Here is a 15865-nt window from a genome sequence, read left to right as displayed (position 1 = left end):
TATGTAGTACACAAGCAGAGAGAAACAAAGAGAATAAAAATAAATAAAACTCTGCCTGTTGTTGCCCACACTGTAGATGGTGGCTTCGCCTGCACACATAAACAGGGACATTTTGTAAAGTCTGGGTTTAAAGTGGGATTCAGCAGATCAGCTGTAGCGTGGTGCAGCGTGGGGACAAGAATAGTCTATAATTACTTTGTGAGTTCCAGTAGATTGTCTGTGCAGGCTGTGATCAGCTGAGTTTGTGGATTTATGCAGCGAGATATAAGCTGATTTTCGGCGAGCTAATTTCCAACCTATAGACAGCATGAAGCTGGTCTAAAGGTGGATTTCAGTGAGAGAATCTAATCAGCATCATTTTTGATTTTGTTGCCCCTTTGCCCTCACACTGACCGTGAACACCACAGCAGTCCGACACACTGCGTTACTCTGAATTTCCCCACAGTGCTGCAAACTAACCTGTTTATCCTGCACTAAACGGTGTTTTAATGCAAACCTTTGAATAACACAAAGTTAGTATACTTATAACAATATGAAAAAACATAATTCAGTGACGTATCACATACAGATCCAGTGTCTGCTCAGAAAAGTCTGAAATGTTTGAGGACATTACAATATAAGCTTCACATTTCCAGGTCATCAAAGGTCACTGGACAGACTTTAAATCTAACCTCTCTTCTTCCTCTCCTGTCCCGTCTTTCTGACGTCTTCCTCCATCTCTGAGTGAACTTCTCTCTCATTCTTTTCCCTCCCTGGAGAAACGGCAGATGCACCTTCAGCTCGCAGACACACTGTGTGACAAACTGCACACAGACCGTTTGTGTGTTTGCTGATATTTGTTGAGCTGTTAGAAATGTTGCATTTGAAATCCTGCTGTTTAAACAAAAAAACAGTTGCTGACTTTATGGTTGCTCCATTTCTTTATCTAGACACTGCTGTACCGCAACCACCAAAACATAATTCTGGGTCACTCCAGCACACTTTAACTCCTGAGTATGGAGCTATAGGTTCAAATTATGTCAGGAAGGTGCACAGTGATGCAAAATAATCAATAAGTTCCCTCAAATCTGTTAAACCTGAAGTAATGATCCTGTTATGAAAATGTAAGGAGTAGAAAGTATATTTATAAAAAAATGAAGTGAGTAAAAGTAAAAAGTTTCAGACAAATAAATACAGATACCTGAAGCATTTGTACTTTGTTACTTCTCACTTCTGACTGCAGAGCTGCTAAACTAAAGAAGTTAACAAATAAAACTACACAAGTCCAAAATCCAACAATTTTATGTCCTAGAAACTGAAGAAGGCTGCTATAAATGTAGATGTTAGAATAGAATAGAATAGAATAGAATAGAATAGAATGCCTTTATTGTCAATATACAGGATGTACAATGAGATTGGAGGGCCACTCCTGTTCAGTGCCGTGTAACAGAAAATCAAACTCTCTAAAATAAAAATATTATAATCTAGTATAATCAATATAATCAAGAGATATACAGAAAGATGTATACAGATGTTGATATGACAGTTAAAATAAGTCACAAAATAATCCCTGAATAAGTATTTACAACGCGGACATCCATCTGCCTTTCCTGACAGAGTCTATAAATACTAACACACCAGGGTTCATCCTAATATGGAGGTCAGATTCTGGAGGTGTGTGTGTGTGTGTGTGTGTGTGTGTGTGTGTGTGTGTGTGTGTGTGTGTGTGTGTGTGTGTGTGTGTGTGTGTGTGTAATTAACATCACAGACTCAAGGGGGTGCTAGTGTGACTGGGCTCAAGCCTGCACACCAAACTCCGCTTTTCTCTTCTCTCTCTGCCTTGCGATGTGTGAAACTCACAGCTTTGCGATATATGTAAGACTTTTATTGGGAAAGGGTGACCGAGGTACCACAGTAAACTTCCTGCGCGTGCTAAAGTGCCTTTGAGCAAAGTGACTGCAACAACAGAGTCATTAAAATGTACTCCACCACTGCTCTCAAAGAGCCAAATGAACAAGTAGAATGACTCCATTCTCCCACAATTCCCTGGGTGGTTATCAGATGCCGCTGAGTGGAGGGGTTGGGGTGAGGCAATGCTCATGTCTTATTGGTCATCCAAAAACAGGAAGTGGGCCATCAAAGTCCCATGAGGCTGGGTGTTAATCTGGAGAGGACAGACAGAATGATTTATAAACACTCCGGCTTTTCTGTCCTTGCTTCATCCCTCTTTCCTTCATCTCTCCTATCACCTTTCCCTTTCTCCTCACTCCTCTTTCCTCCTCAAATGTTTCTTTAGTTGAATCACCACATTTTTCCAAAGCAACATCATCACATAGTTGCGCGCATGCACAACTGCAGTACAAACAACTCCCTCTCACGCACAGCTCAAACACAGCGGCCCGGTCAGTGTGTGTGTTCACCTCGATCAGTCGATTCGAGGATTGATCACACCTTCCAATCTCCAGGCTTCACTCTGGTTTCCTCTGGTTACATCGGGTTACATTAGCTGCTGGATATTACAATGAGGCATTATAAGGAAGAGACACGGCGCTCATTGCATCCTGAACAGAAATCTTTGGTTGGTCTACCATGACGTCATCCACTGGTTTATGCGGTCCCATTTTGAAGCCTCATGATGAGTGTTTATGACAATAGGACAACTGAGGGGTGGATCTGACTGTGAAACTGCCCACTCAAGACATCAGCAAACGAGTATATCCTGGAATATCCTCCTTTCTGACACCGAATAAACCATCCGTCCGTCCAGCGTTTGCCAGGGGAACGATACCTGTCTGACTGCATTGAGCCAAGTGTAAAGTTTGGTTTGCGGGGGGCAGGGGGGGGTTATGGTGTGGGGGTGTTTTTCAGGAGTTGGGCTCGGCCCCTTAGTTCCAGTGAAAGGAACTCTGAATGCTTCGGCATACCAAGACATTTGGGACAATTTGATGCTCCCAAGTCTGTGGGAACAGTTTGTTCCAACATGACTGCACACCAGTGCACAAACAGCTGACCTCACAGATGTGATTCTGGAAGAATAGTCAGAAATTCCCATAAACACTCCTAAACCTGTGGAAAGACTTCCCAGAACAGTTGAAGCTGTTAGAGCTGCAGAGGGTGGGCCCATATTAAAACCTCTGGATTAAGAATGGATGTTACTCAGGTTCACGTGTGTGTGTGAAGGCAGATGAGTGAATACATTTGGCAGCATAGTGTATATATATATAATACACGTTTTGATTATTCTTACACACCCTAAATACACATATTTAAAGCTTCCAGTGTTAAACGTGTTTTGACACAAACACTCACACAGTGTGTGGCCTTTGGAGCCACACGTTTGCCTGCTGCTTTCTCTCCAGTTTTGGTTTCTGTGCAGATCTGAGAGATAATTATTATGGGCTGGAACAGTTTCCCACGACAACAGATAGGGTCTCTGTTCAGAAAGGCAGGCACACACACACACACACACACACACACACACACATGTATAGAGGATTGGAAAGACTTAGAACTGTGTCAGTTTTATTTTTTTCAACCAGATGCTGTTTTCATCAGTTTTAAGTGAACCCAACATATACCATGAACTGATTACATCCTGTAGTGATGGTTGGTCACCATATTAGCATTTACTAAATTAAACAGCATTAGGATTATTTGAAAGTAGGTTATTTTTTTGGATGGTGACACTGTTAACTTTCCCTCCAATTATGTGTTTGAGCTAAGCTAAGCTGGGCTAAATAAATAAATTATGGATACAGAGGATTTCCTCAATTATCCTTTTTTTTTCCTTCCTCAAACACACAGTTCAGAGAAGGCTGTCGTTCTGTAACAGAAATGTTTGAGATAAAGTTTTACATCTTTTGCTTTTGATTATGTTGCATCAGATTAGCCTTCCACACACATTAGGTCACATTTGGCTTCCCGGTCAGTTGAAGTATAGATTTCGAGGTCTTGTAATTATGGCTTCTTCTTTTTTTTTTTAATATTTCTTTGGTCTTTATTAGCCTTTATTGTGAAAGGACAGCTGGGAGGAAGATTAAGGAAAGACGCAGTAAATGGCCTCAGGGTGGATTCAAACCTAAACCGACGCTGTTATGGCTTCTTATATTTGAGTCTTTGGGCCCTTGCTGATTAGCTTGCTGATCCTATTAACTTTGATCCCAGTTGTTTTAAATTGATTTCTTGGTCATAGTAGGCTAGATTTAGCTTTTTTCCTATTAGTATATAGTTAACGTTTAGAGCCTATTAAATTTGGCTCATATCTTAAAAGCTTAAAGTTACCATCTAGGTTTAATTTGGTTAAAGTTACAGAGTGCTTCTTGGCTTAGAGTTGGCTTCTCTTTCCATTAGGTTTAGCTCTAGATCTTAAAATGTTCTTTTATATGAGTTTAGTTTAACTTGGTTTAGTTTTTAATTTTCATTTAAATTACATTTTAAACCAATAATTTGATACTTGAGAAGCCTAGATTCATGTAGCATGTAGTACAGTCAGTTTTGCTATCTTTATAAAACTGTATGCTGTACTGTTGGCTCATTTAAAATATGACATTAAATGAGCTCTTTTGAGCTCGTATCCACTCTATAGTCCACCTTTGCATTAAGAATGTCTTCTGTGGACCTGAATTAAGATCCCGTGTTCTGACTAACCAACCTATTTATTTGTGTATAATGGGTTATTATTGAACATATGGATCTGGGGCATTAGTTAAAGTATACAGATATCATGAAGTTTGGAAAAATAAAAGTAGCTTCTCTCATGCACACACCTCTGCAGCCTCAAGGCAGAACATTGAGGGATGTTTTCCAGAACAAAGCATTGGAGGTCAGACCGGCCCTGACACCAGATTCAGACACTACAGAGGGAGAGGATTTCCTCACCGTCTCATCATCCTTTTCTCTCTGTGATCTCAGATATATCTGACGACATTCCCATGACACATGACTCTCAGGAAACCCAGCCGTAGGCACCTGTTGCTGGACTGGGAGAAGCTACACTTTGATTCACCTTTTGGTTAAACCTGCCGCAGCTTCTCCTCATCTTTTGGATATGAAAGCTAAACCAAGAAATTTAGTCTACACAAAATAACATCAGGGATCCTTAAGAAACTAAGAGATGTCTTTGAAATAGTGCAAAGAATTGTGGATGAGATTACAGTGGTCCTTAATTCTTGGATCCTGGACTTGGTTCTAGAGGTCACTGATAATCCACTAGGACTTTACAAAGAAGCTCTAGTGGTCCTAGAAGAATTGACTGCTACTAAAGAAGGATGAATTCCTTGAGTGGTATCTCGAGTTTGTTAAGAAGCTACCTGGGATGTAGTGGTCCTTGACTAGGTTGAAGGCTCCTTGAGAAATTACCAGATATGTCTAAAAAGGGTAAAATAGCTCACAGAGAAGAAGCAGGGGGTCTCAGAAAGAGACAAGAGTGGTTCTTGAGGATGCACAGAGACTTTGAGTAGATGGTATACTTGCTATATTGAAAGAACTGCATCTTGAAGAGGTGCTGTAGGGTTTTGAGGGGTTTCTTTAAGGCACTTCATGGTCTCACATGGAGTTGCAGAGGTCCTTGAGGAGGGTTTGTGAAGAGATTCCTGGGCTTTCATTGCTTCAAACTGTAATTTGGCTTCTTGTTACCTACCAATCCTGCCAATTAGATGAAATGGAGGTTTTTTTGTTTCATAAGGTTTTTGGAAGGTAAATGACAGAGCTGTGCAGAACATTAAAGAGTAACATACTGTGTTTATTAAAGCCTTTGTCACATGAGCACATTTATAGGCTTAATCTGATAACACAAACGTCAGCTCCTTTACTACAAAGTTCAGGTGATGGTGGCTTGTGCCAGTGTGAAAATAGCGTAAGCAGGTCCATCACCTAAACTACATTTAGTAGTTCTGTTGTATTTATAACAGTGTGAAAGTATCTGCTGGCTGCTACGTGTGAGAAGAGGCAGTTATGGAAAATATCCTAAGTATTGTTAACATTTGCTATTTAGCATTTAATGCTAACTGAGTGACATCTCTAACCACCGTTGCAACTTTCTGGCTGAACGTCTTCTTTCGACATCTAGGTCAACAATTAGTTCCAAAATCAAGCTTGAGGCGATATCGAAGACGTAACCTCACCATCCACAGGACATTTTCCTTTGACAAACTGAAGATATATTATATTATATTATCCTTGTATATTATCCTCCTGAGAAGATTAAGAAAGTCAGCATAATTTCCCACAGGGGAGACTGAGACTGGTGACCTCTTGCATTTTTATCCTACTGAGGTAACTAATAAAGATGCACAGCAGACTGCACCACGGGTTTAAAGTGCTGACATCAGGGGAAAAGAGTTGCTGGGTGTGCCAGTGCAACAACGCAACAAATGAAAACAGAATTTACATACAGATATTTGTAAATAGCATAAATGTGTTGATTATATGAAAAAACAAACAAAACAGGTGTCCAGTAACAGTAGTCCTCCTATAGATGTCACAAACATTTTGTAACCACATAACTTCCAATCTTAAAAAACAAAGAAGCATGCATTTGCTTTTTTATTGCAATAATATCAATATTTCTTGCTTTTTAAGAGAGTGCGACTGTACCAGAAACACCAACGTCTGTCTGAGAATGTTGCAGCTTTTGCTGTTGTACCTCACCAAGTTTAGTTATTGAGCTATTACAGCCTGGACCAACCATCCCAAGGCTGAAACATCAGCAAATTATCAGCTGATATCTGATAACCTACTTTACGGAAAAGTGTTTCAGGTAACTTTCCCTAACCTCAAATCACTGAGTCTTAACGTTTGTCTGTACGTCACCAGTCCTTCTGAAAGTGATACTCTTAACAGTCAGTAATAATCGGTTCATTGTTCACCGCAGGACCACATGCTGCATCATGAGGCATTTCATTTCTCCCCACGGCTTCAGGACCGATGTCTGCTAAAGTGTGCTCAGTAATCTACTGTTTTCAAAAGCACTCTCTGTTTTGTTTATCTATCCTCCCTTTCATCCTCCTCTTCCTCACTGTTCTACTCCTCTTCCCTACGTCTCTCACCTTTGCACTCATTATTGCTTTTTTTGTGTGTCCCAGATTTGCTCCTAATTTTACTATGCTTTATTTCCGTCTGCCTTTCCTTCTGCATCCTCTGTTTATCTGTCTCACTGGCTCTCTTTCTCCTATCAGTCCTTCTATTTTTTTCCATACCTACTGTCTCCACCCTTACAGTCTAACCAAACTTATCTGCCTCCATCCTCCCTCCCTTTTTGCTACTCATTCTATCTCACCATTTCTCCCCCCCCCCCCCTCTCTCTCTCTTCAGATTCTCAGTGTCTCTCTACTCACACACCACATCAGCAGCTACTGTTCAGACTGAGCTGTGCGGGGATGTTTATTTCATGTTTTTATCATACGACGGCCTAATGATGCATAATTGCTTCATTTGCTTAACGAGCTGGGAGCCGGGGGCTGACGCAGCGCGACTCGACCAGATCTGCCATCTCCAGACTGGAACTGGAGCAAAGAGGCAGATCTGAGGGTGGCAGAGGCAGACGGTAGAGACGAGACTTTTTGCAGGAGTTTTGATGGAAAAGAGGAGCAGAAAACTCAGAAAGAGGGCAGTTGCATAGTTCTTTGTTGGCAGATTGCATTAGAAAAAGAAGGTATTTACTATGTTAGTTATGACTAGATGCAAAGTAGAAGGGAGGTTAAAGGTGAAAAAAGTTCACAAGTACTTCAGAAGTTAAGGAAAAGTATGTCAGGAGAGGAGAACCAAAGGTCAGAGTAGTGAAGTAAATTTCAGTACAGTAGATTTTAGTTTAGAGTAGATTTCTACACTGGATGTATTGTTTTTGGCAGTCTTACAAAACATGCAGGTGAAGTGGAGTAGAACAGAGTTCAGTAGAAATTGGTTTTCTTGAAGTTTTATTTTAGAAGGAAACACATCAAAGAGCTCCAGGGAGCAGAGAGTAAACTGTGTGGAGATGGATCTTCTTGGGACTTTTTAAAAGAAGAACCAAGAAAACTTTGGAAGTTCTGAGGAGAAAGCAATCGAGAAGAAACTAGAATAAAGTGGACTCTAAGTTGAAGCCATGGAGCTGCTGGAAGCGTTCTATCGAAGGAAGCTCAGGAAGAAGCAGAAGAAAACGGAGCTGGGCCGGTCAGACGGGGCGCTGTGCCGGTCACCGTCGGAGGCCAGCGTCAACAGCCTGGCGACCGGCCTCATCTCCAAAGTGCTCAGGTTCACCTCCAGGTAAAACGGGTCATGATGGCTTTATACAGTCAAAGAGGCAAGAAGGCTAAAAGATTTCTCATCAAAGTTTGAATAGTTTAGACAACAATGCCACTTTACACATACACTATTGCAATAATGACTAAAATGACTAAGTGAAAAATTAAGACTTGAATTCAGTTCAGTTTTATTTATATAGCACCAGTTTACAACAGACGTCGTCTCAAAGTAAGAGAACCCCGATGATCAAACGATAAACTATGTTCAGAAGTTGGCAACTGTGAGGACGAAGAACTCCCTTTAAACAGGAAGAGACCTCCAGCAGCACCAGGATCAGGGAAAAGCAGCCATCAGGCACTTCATCAGTTAGCTGGACACGTTTGACTAAAACATTAAATTTGTGATGTGGAAGCACCATCTGTGGTTTGGACATACTCTCGCTTATTCAGGCCTGACGTCACTGACTTTAGCCACTCTGTCCAGATGTTTATATCTTGGGATAGCATCTATGGCCTTGGTTACACAGATGTGACATTTATTATATTCACCTCACATTTAAGAGTGATGCCTTGTGGATCTACAGACATTACAGGCTTCAATTATCCTCTTAAAAAATCACCAGTCTACAAGTTTTCTGTTAAGAGATTTTCTGAGTGTTTTTAAACAGCCAAAAAGGGATGTACATTATAACTTAACTCAAACCCTACTTTGTTTTAACCTCTCACCTGTTGGATGTAAAGAGGTTAAACCAATAAATGGAGCACGACGTCAGTGACCTCGACTTAATGTTGATGCCTTAAAAACAATATACTGTATAAAAGATTTAGATTTGGCATTTATGACTCAAATGGGACCTTTGTGTGCTTGAAATGCAAGCAAACAAAGCAAAAACTACCAGACTGGAGTCAAAAACTGTAGAGATGATATAAAACTGAGTCAACAGGCTGATGCAGAGTAAAGCAAAAATAATAAGACTCATACAGGGTTTTTCCTGCATACAAGAATTGTTGGTGGCCCCCACCCTAAAAAGAAAACTTCCTTCCACTTTGTGACCTTGTAATGAAATTGTTTAAAATCTGGGCTGTTATCGGAGTTTAATTTACTTAAGGATAGAGGCCTGTTTTGGGTTAGAAAATGGTCGGAAATCAGAGGAAAACGGCAACTGTGTCAGTGCTTTTATTTTGTGGAGCGATCGTGCTTACAGCCAGTCACCTGTCAAAGGAAAAACCCCACCATCAGTTAAATCCATAAGAGAAACTGATAAACATAATACAACCAGCTGAAGATCAGCTAAGAAGCACAAGTCAAAACCAGCAAAAGAAGTAAATATATATAAGAGTATAATTAAAATTAACCTCCAGGAGCTTCTTGACAGGAATGTCTCTGCTGAGGTTTCAAACCTAACATTATTATGATTTCATGTTCCAGCAGCTTGAAGCATAAAAGGTAAAAGCAGCTTCACCTGTACTGATGGAGCCAAATAACTGCAACTGCCTGAACTGTACGTGACAATGATAAATGCTATTTTATTATGAACACAGGGCCAAAATGAAGACAGAAAAACACTTTCTTAGACTTTAGAATCAGACTGAATTCCAGTCCGTTCCCTTCAGAGCTAATGGAGAGGGTGTAAATGTGTATAAGTGCATCAGCGATGATAAAGTGTTGAGGTATTCCAGTCACGTCCTGTCATTACCCAGGTTCCTGTGCTTCAGAGACATGCAGGCTTTCATGTCTCTGTCTCCTACTTAGTCAGATAAAATCACTTCCTGTTTATCTCTGAGGATAAATACAGAGCAGGAGGATATGTCAAATATGAGTATCAGGGGGAAATTATTTTAACGTCAGCATCTCTGTTATCATAACTAGTGTGCCAACACGTTTAGAGGGCGATGACGGTGACGCAATGAAGGTTACAGTATTTACCCTGATTTAGTGTGTTTGCATGTAGAGAAATCATTTTTAGTTTACATTTAACCTTTGCATTTAGGCTGCATATTAACAAGCCTCAAACCCTAACTCCAGATGGGTTATCAGTTACGTGGTGAATGCTAAGAGGTTCAAAGTTCCTATCATAAATAGAAAAAGCCTCACACATACAGAAAGTTTGGGGTGTATATCACGATGGTCAGCAGTAAGAAGTTCATCGAGAGCAACACTGCACTGCTAACCCAGTTTCAGATGTACTGTACAGAGCTTCTTTCCTCCATTGATTAATTACAGTTACTGCTACTTTTATTCATCATTAACTTTGAAACACAACACTTGCTGCAGAGAAGTTAAATCCAGAGACTTCCAGGATGGGGAGGAGTTGTACCAAACGGACTTAATATGAGATTTTGGAGGAAGTGTTTTTGTTTTTTGGGTTTTTTCTGTAGTTTATCATTAACCAGAGAAATGCAAAATGGAATACCTTATGTAGAAGTTTTACAGTTGCTACACACTTGCATATTAAAGAGCTAGTCACCTCCTGCCTTATGTTGTCGAATAAGGGGTGAACTTCTAGGTTATAAATGTTAAAACACACTGATGAAATGACTGCTTGGAAGCTTCATTGTGGTTATTACCTTGTATGTGTATTATTAAGTTTCCTTGTGTTGTTATATATTCATTTAATCTCTTCAGTAAGTTTTTCCCTTCCTTTTCCAATGAAGGGAGAGGCAGAGATAGGCAGAAGGTGAGTCAGACCTCCGTGGAATGAGGCCATGCAGCTGTGTGTGCCTGTGGGAGGACGCAGTGGGATAATATTTAATGCTGAACTGATCAGTTTTTTTGGTTTCAACTCCGATAATAATCTGTGTTCAGGGGTTGAATCCCTGCAGAGGTTTGAGGCGTCTGATGGTTCTATGAATGAAGATCTGTGCAGAATGAAAGGGGACAAATATGGTTTAAATTATAATCTGGGGCTGTGGTTTAATGTTGCATGAGGTGCAGCTTTTTGCAAGTCCTCAATGCTTTGCTCAGTATGTATATGAGAACTCTGTGAGAACTGTTACAGGTGCTTCATTACATTTTCTTTCCTTTTAGAAAACTATTTTGCATGAGTTTGTCAACTTTGCCCAAGCTCAGCAGAACCATGTCTCATAAAGCCTGCCATACACATGGGACAACTTTAGAAGAACCAAAGTTCAGATCCAGTCAGCTGACCTAACAAATGTTTAACAAGCCACCAGCCAAAAAAAAATAAAGAAAAATACCAGTTTTGTTTTATTTTATTTTATTAGTTTATCCATAGTTGGATCAACTCTTTCAGGAGAAAAAGATAAGCTATCTTTATTAACATTGCACAATACAGTGAAGTTTTGTTGGAGCCATCCTGCAGGTACCGACATAATAAATACAGATAATAAGAAATAGATACAGGAAATAAGAAATATAAATAGGATAAATAAAGATGTGGTATTTACAGTGAAAATGGCAATAAACGGTTTATTTACAAAAACAGTGCAGTGTGCTAAAGTGGTGCAGTGGATGTGAAGGTGTGAAGGTGGAGCTATTGTCTGTTGGGTGTGATATTGTCAGTGTTCAGTAGTGTGTTGTTTTGGGCCGTTGTTAACCTGCCAGTGGCACATTCATCACAATCTCCAAGAACATCCAGAAATCAGCCAGTAGCCAACTGAAGGGCTGAAATCATTAGCTGATTAGTTAAATATGTTGCCACAATTCAAATCATGATATCATATAAACATGGGCCCCTAGGGAGTTGCCTGCTTTGCCTGTCTGTTATAACTTAGTAGCATTTATTAAGCAAATGACGTCTCTTTTTTGTGAAAAAATGAACTTGGTCCCACATACAGAAAGATCATTGTTGTACAAGAAAGTATGAAAAGACAAGTTTGATATTTTTTTTCCTTTCTGTCCATTTTGCAGATGATTGAAAAATTCATGTAACCAGAGTAACAAGTAACTGAGCTGCTGATTGTTTGATTATAATAAATTGTAATGTGATTCCTGTGTTGTATTGCTTTTAAATGCATTACTCACAGGGTGGCTGGGGTTGGGTTATGGTTGGTTAAGTTTGGGCTATGTTAGAGTTCAGTTTGGATAGGGTTGGGTTTAGATGATGGTGGCTGACCTGGAATTGCGGTTAGTTAGGGTTTGATTTAGGCTTGGGGTAGGATTGGGTTAGGTTTGGGGTTATGGGGTGGGTTGGGTTGGGTTGGGTTTGTGTTTGTGTGGATTTAGGTTTGGATTACGTTTGTTTGGATTATGACTTGGATTTGATGGTAATGTTAGGGTTTGCAATATTTTTGGGTTTGGATTGAGGCTTAGGTTACGATTAGGTTGGGGTTGGGGGTGTTGGATTCGCTTTGCGATTGGGTTGAGGGTAGGGGTGGGTTGTATTGGGCTGGGTTATTGGTTAGGATTGGGTTGGGTTGGGTTTGGATGATAGTGGCTGACCTGGAACTGGGGTTAGGTTAGGCTTTGGGTTTGGCTTGTATTGGGGCTTAGATTAGGATTGGGTTGAGTTGGGTTGCTGGTAACGTTAGGGTTGGGTCAGAGTTGAGGTTGACTTACTTTGCACTATCTTCCACAGCTAGCTAATACCAGCATTTAGCTGAATTTGAGGTCACACTGTCCAAAAGGTTACGCACTCTGAATCTCTTGTTGTGTTTTAATCCCACAGACGCACTGAGCCGGCATCTCGTCCTCATTCGTGGCATTCGTCGAAGCTCGATGAAGGTCAGCAGGAGCTGGACCCGGCAGCGATGGACACGATGAGTAGTGCCTGGCACCACGGCTACCATGCCAGGTTAGTACTCATGGTCAGAACTACTGCTGTTCAGCATATTATCATTTTCACCATTTCCTGAGTTAGGTTTTGGCCCAAGTTTTTCAGTTTTCATTGGATATTGTCAGTTCATGCTGGGATAACACAAGTGATCTTCCTACAACAAGCTTTGCTTTAATGACAGTCAGCTAAAGTGCTGATGTGGTTAACACAAAAATTGTCCTATTTCGAACAAATGCATCTCCAGTGGTGGTCAGACATTAATCACTGGAGCGGTGAGTAGAGTCAGAGATAACCTGACTTGTAGATTCAGCGGATGCTTGTGGGTGGAGACAGGAAGGCAAAAACACTGTGGTAATTACAAAGAAATGCAAGTCTGAGGTACAAAGACAAAAACCTCACATATACACACATTTATTTACATTCCAGTCAGTCATCTAGAGGGCAATAGGAGCACTTCAGCTGCAGATCATCAACTTTAGAATCACATTTACAGCCAGAATCTGTGATAAATAACCCTCCTTCCAGACACACGCTGCAGGTAATAGCACTTATCAATATAACAAGACCCTGAGGCACCCATCTGACCTCTAACAGTTCCAACACACTCTGACTACATGTTTAGAAGTCTGGATTGTAGGTTTATTCAGCACCGCTATCAGTCAGGCACTCAGAAGGTCAAAGTTCATGGTTTTCAGACAGTCATGTGGTGTCATGTGTCTTATCTCAGGCCAATATACACACATAACCTTTAATGCTAAGACCCAGTGTGAGACAGGTGAGCTTCCTTCATTTTGGTGAGTTATTAAAATAATTAAAAAACACCATCTTACAAAACTTTATTTGTAAACTCTGCCGTAAAATGTTGTGTTTTTTAACCTTTACATTTTGGACCCAGTGGTTAACATTAGTCAACAAGAGGAGCAGCTTACTGCTGTCTCACAAATGATGTGAACTTTGACCCTCTGAGTCCTGGAGTGTCTTTAACCAAGTTTGTTTGCACCACCAGTGGCCTCTAAAGTACTGATGTACTGATTATACTGATGCTTAATGAGTTACTCCACTGTGGAATGTAAGAGCTGATTAAATATGATTTTCCTCTAAATATTTCAGAGTGAAATAAAAGGGTGGACAGAGGACAGGACAAAACATGGGAAATAACATTAAGTAGCTTTTTCATGAAAGACTGATGTTTTTGAAGACTCTTATTTGCATTTTGGCTTCCACCATGTTGGTTTTTTGGCCAAAGGTAACCATATTTAGACAATGAATCCCAAGTTGGGGGGGGGTGTCAAGCTCAAGACCAAGGAGAACCAACCCTCTGTTCTGCAGAGACATGCTCCACCCTCTGGTTATCAGTTAAAACTAACTAGCTTGGTTTGTAAGCGGCATTCATTAGGTATACAGATATAATACATATGAAATATTAGAATTTCACTGACCGCTGATTTCTTGGACAAGCAAATAATCCCACTGAAAATGCTCCAGAGAAGTCCAGTTTGGAAACATTAGCAGAGGTGAAGCCTAGCTCCAGCTGCCCGTGTTGGCACCATAGATGGACGTATCTTCTGTGTCTGAAAAGTGAAGCCAATGCAGAAGTGCCTTAATCAACAATCTTTATAATGGACACCAGGGGGTGATACCTGTGGTTGCAAAAAGACTTCCAGTCCTACTGCAGACAGTGAAGTTGGGAAGACAGCCTTTGGATGACCTTGGTGGACACTTTCTATGACTGGAACACCTGTCATTCAAAGTGGCCATCTTCTAACATTAAGCCTGAACAGGATCCAGATGGATGCCTTGTAAAAAGAAATTCATCCACTGTACAGGTGTTATGAAGCTATAGAGACCAAACCTCTAGCAGGCTTTATCGTCATGGTTTCTTACATTTATTGTTGCTATCCTTGTGTTATGGAGGTTTTACATTTCCGTTTGTTCCTGTTGTCCATGTGGATTCTCCTTCCTTCCCTTTATTTCTTGTTTTATTTTGAAGGTTAGAGCCTCATGTGGTTTTCTGTGTTTTTACTTCCTTCCTTTTTCTCTTGCCCTGAGGTCGCCTGTTCCTGATTATCCTTCTTTCACTGGTGTGCATTAAGTCATTGTGTTTCCCCTCAGTCTTTACCAGGTGGTGGTCTCTACACCCCCTGGTTCCCTCCTGTTGCATTCAGTGTACTTGCAGGTTTTTGTGAGTTATACGGTTCCCTGTTTTTCACCCACCTTGCTCTGTCTGACTGCATACTTGGGTCCACTTTAAACTTTTCTGAAGAAGGGTGATGGCCATTATCGCAGCTAAAGTTGGGCATTTTAACATGACATCATTTTTGGAGCCAGCAGTGGCACGTCCTGATTGGCTGATTTTTTCCAGCCCCAATGGTTGCCCCTTGGCTGAAGCCTATCACAGCTGAAGCAAGAGGTGGGGTTACACCACGGCCCGTTAACTTTACATGCGTTATGTGAAGTGGGGCTGCTGGACAAAGGATGTGACATCACTGATTCTTTGAAGCACCGGTGAAGGGAAAATAAAAGCCTCTGAGAGAGGACGGGGGTGTTCCTAAACCCACCTCCCCTCTTTTAGGCCTCCCATGGAAACCCCTACCCATCCACACACACACACACACAAACACACACACACACACACATATACTTTGCTGTCCTGTTGTATGATAATATTTTTGCAACCCTTAATCCCCTGAGTAGAAGTGGGATTAAGACACAGAGAATGAAGCTTCAGCTGACAAAGAGATGGATGCTGAAGGTGAAGTCAGACTCACCGAAGTCCGTGAACACAAACACACGCCGTCCTCTTTTTCCACAGTCGTAATTGTATTTGTTCAGTTGAAGGACTTTGTGGGTCAAACTGTGACGTCAGCAGGCATTTACATTCCAGTCAGTCATTCAGAGTGAGGTAGCGGCGCATTCAGCTGCGGATCACCA

At 40.9% G+C, this 15865-nt stretch overlaps 1 protein-coding gene across 1 annotated transcript in view; it reads left to right on the top strand.

The window, feature by feature from the left end:
• The window catches only part of shroom3 (shroom family member 3), a 71850-nt gene that overhangs the window by 32396 nt on the left and 23589 nt on the right, over window positions 1-15865 (top strand). The window contains exon 4 of the mRNA XM_030742996.1: window positions 12827-12952. Coding sequence (XP_030598856.1) covers window positions 12827-12952 — 126 coding nt within the window. The remainder of the gene's footprint in view (window positions 1-12826; window positions 12953-15865) is intronic.

This window comes from Archocentrus centrarchus, chromosome 12, assembly GCF_007364275.1.
Source record: "Archocentrus centrarchus isolate MPI-CPG fArcCen1 chromosome 12, fArcCen1, whole genome shotgun sequence".
Lineage (NCBI taxonomy): Eukaryota > Metazoa > Chordata > Actinopteri > Cichliformes > Cichlidae > Archocentrus > Archocentrus centrarchus.
Note: the sequence above shows the minus strand (reverse complement) of the source record. Positions and strands in the feature narration are given on the sequence as shown.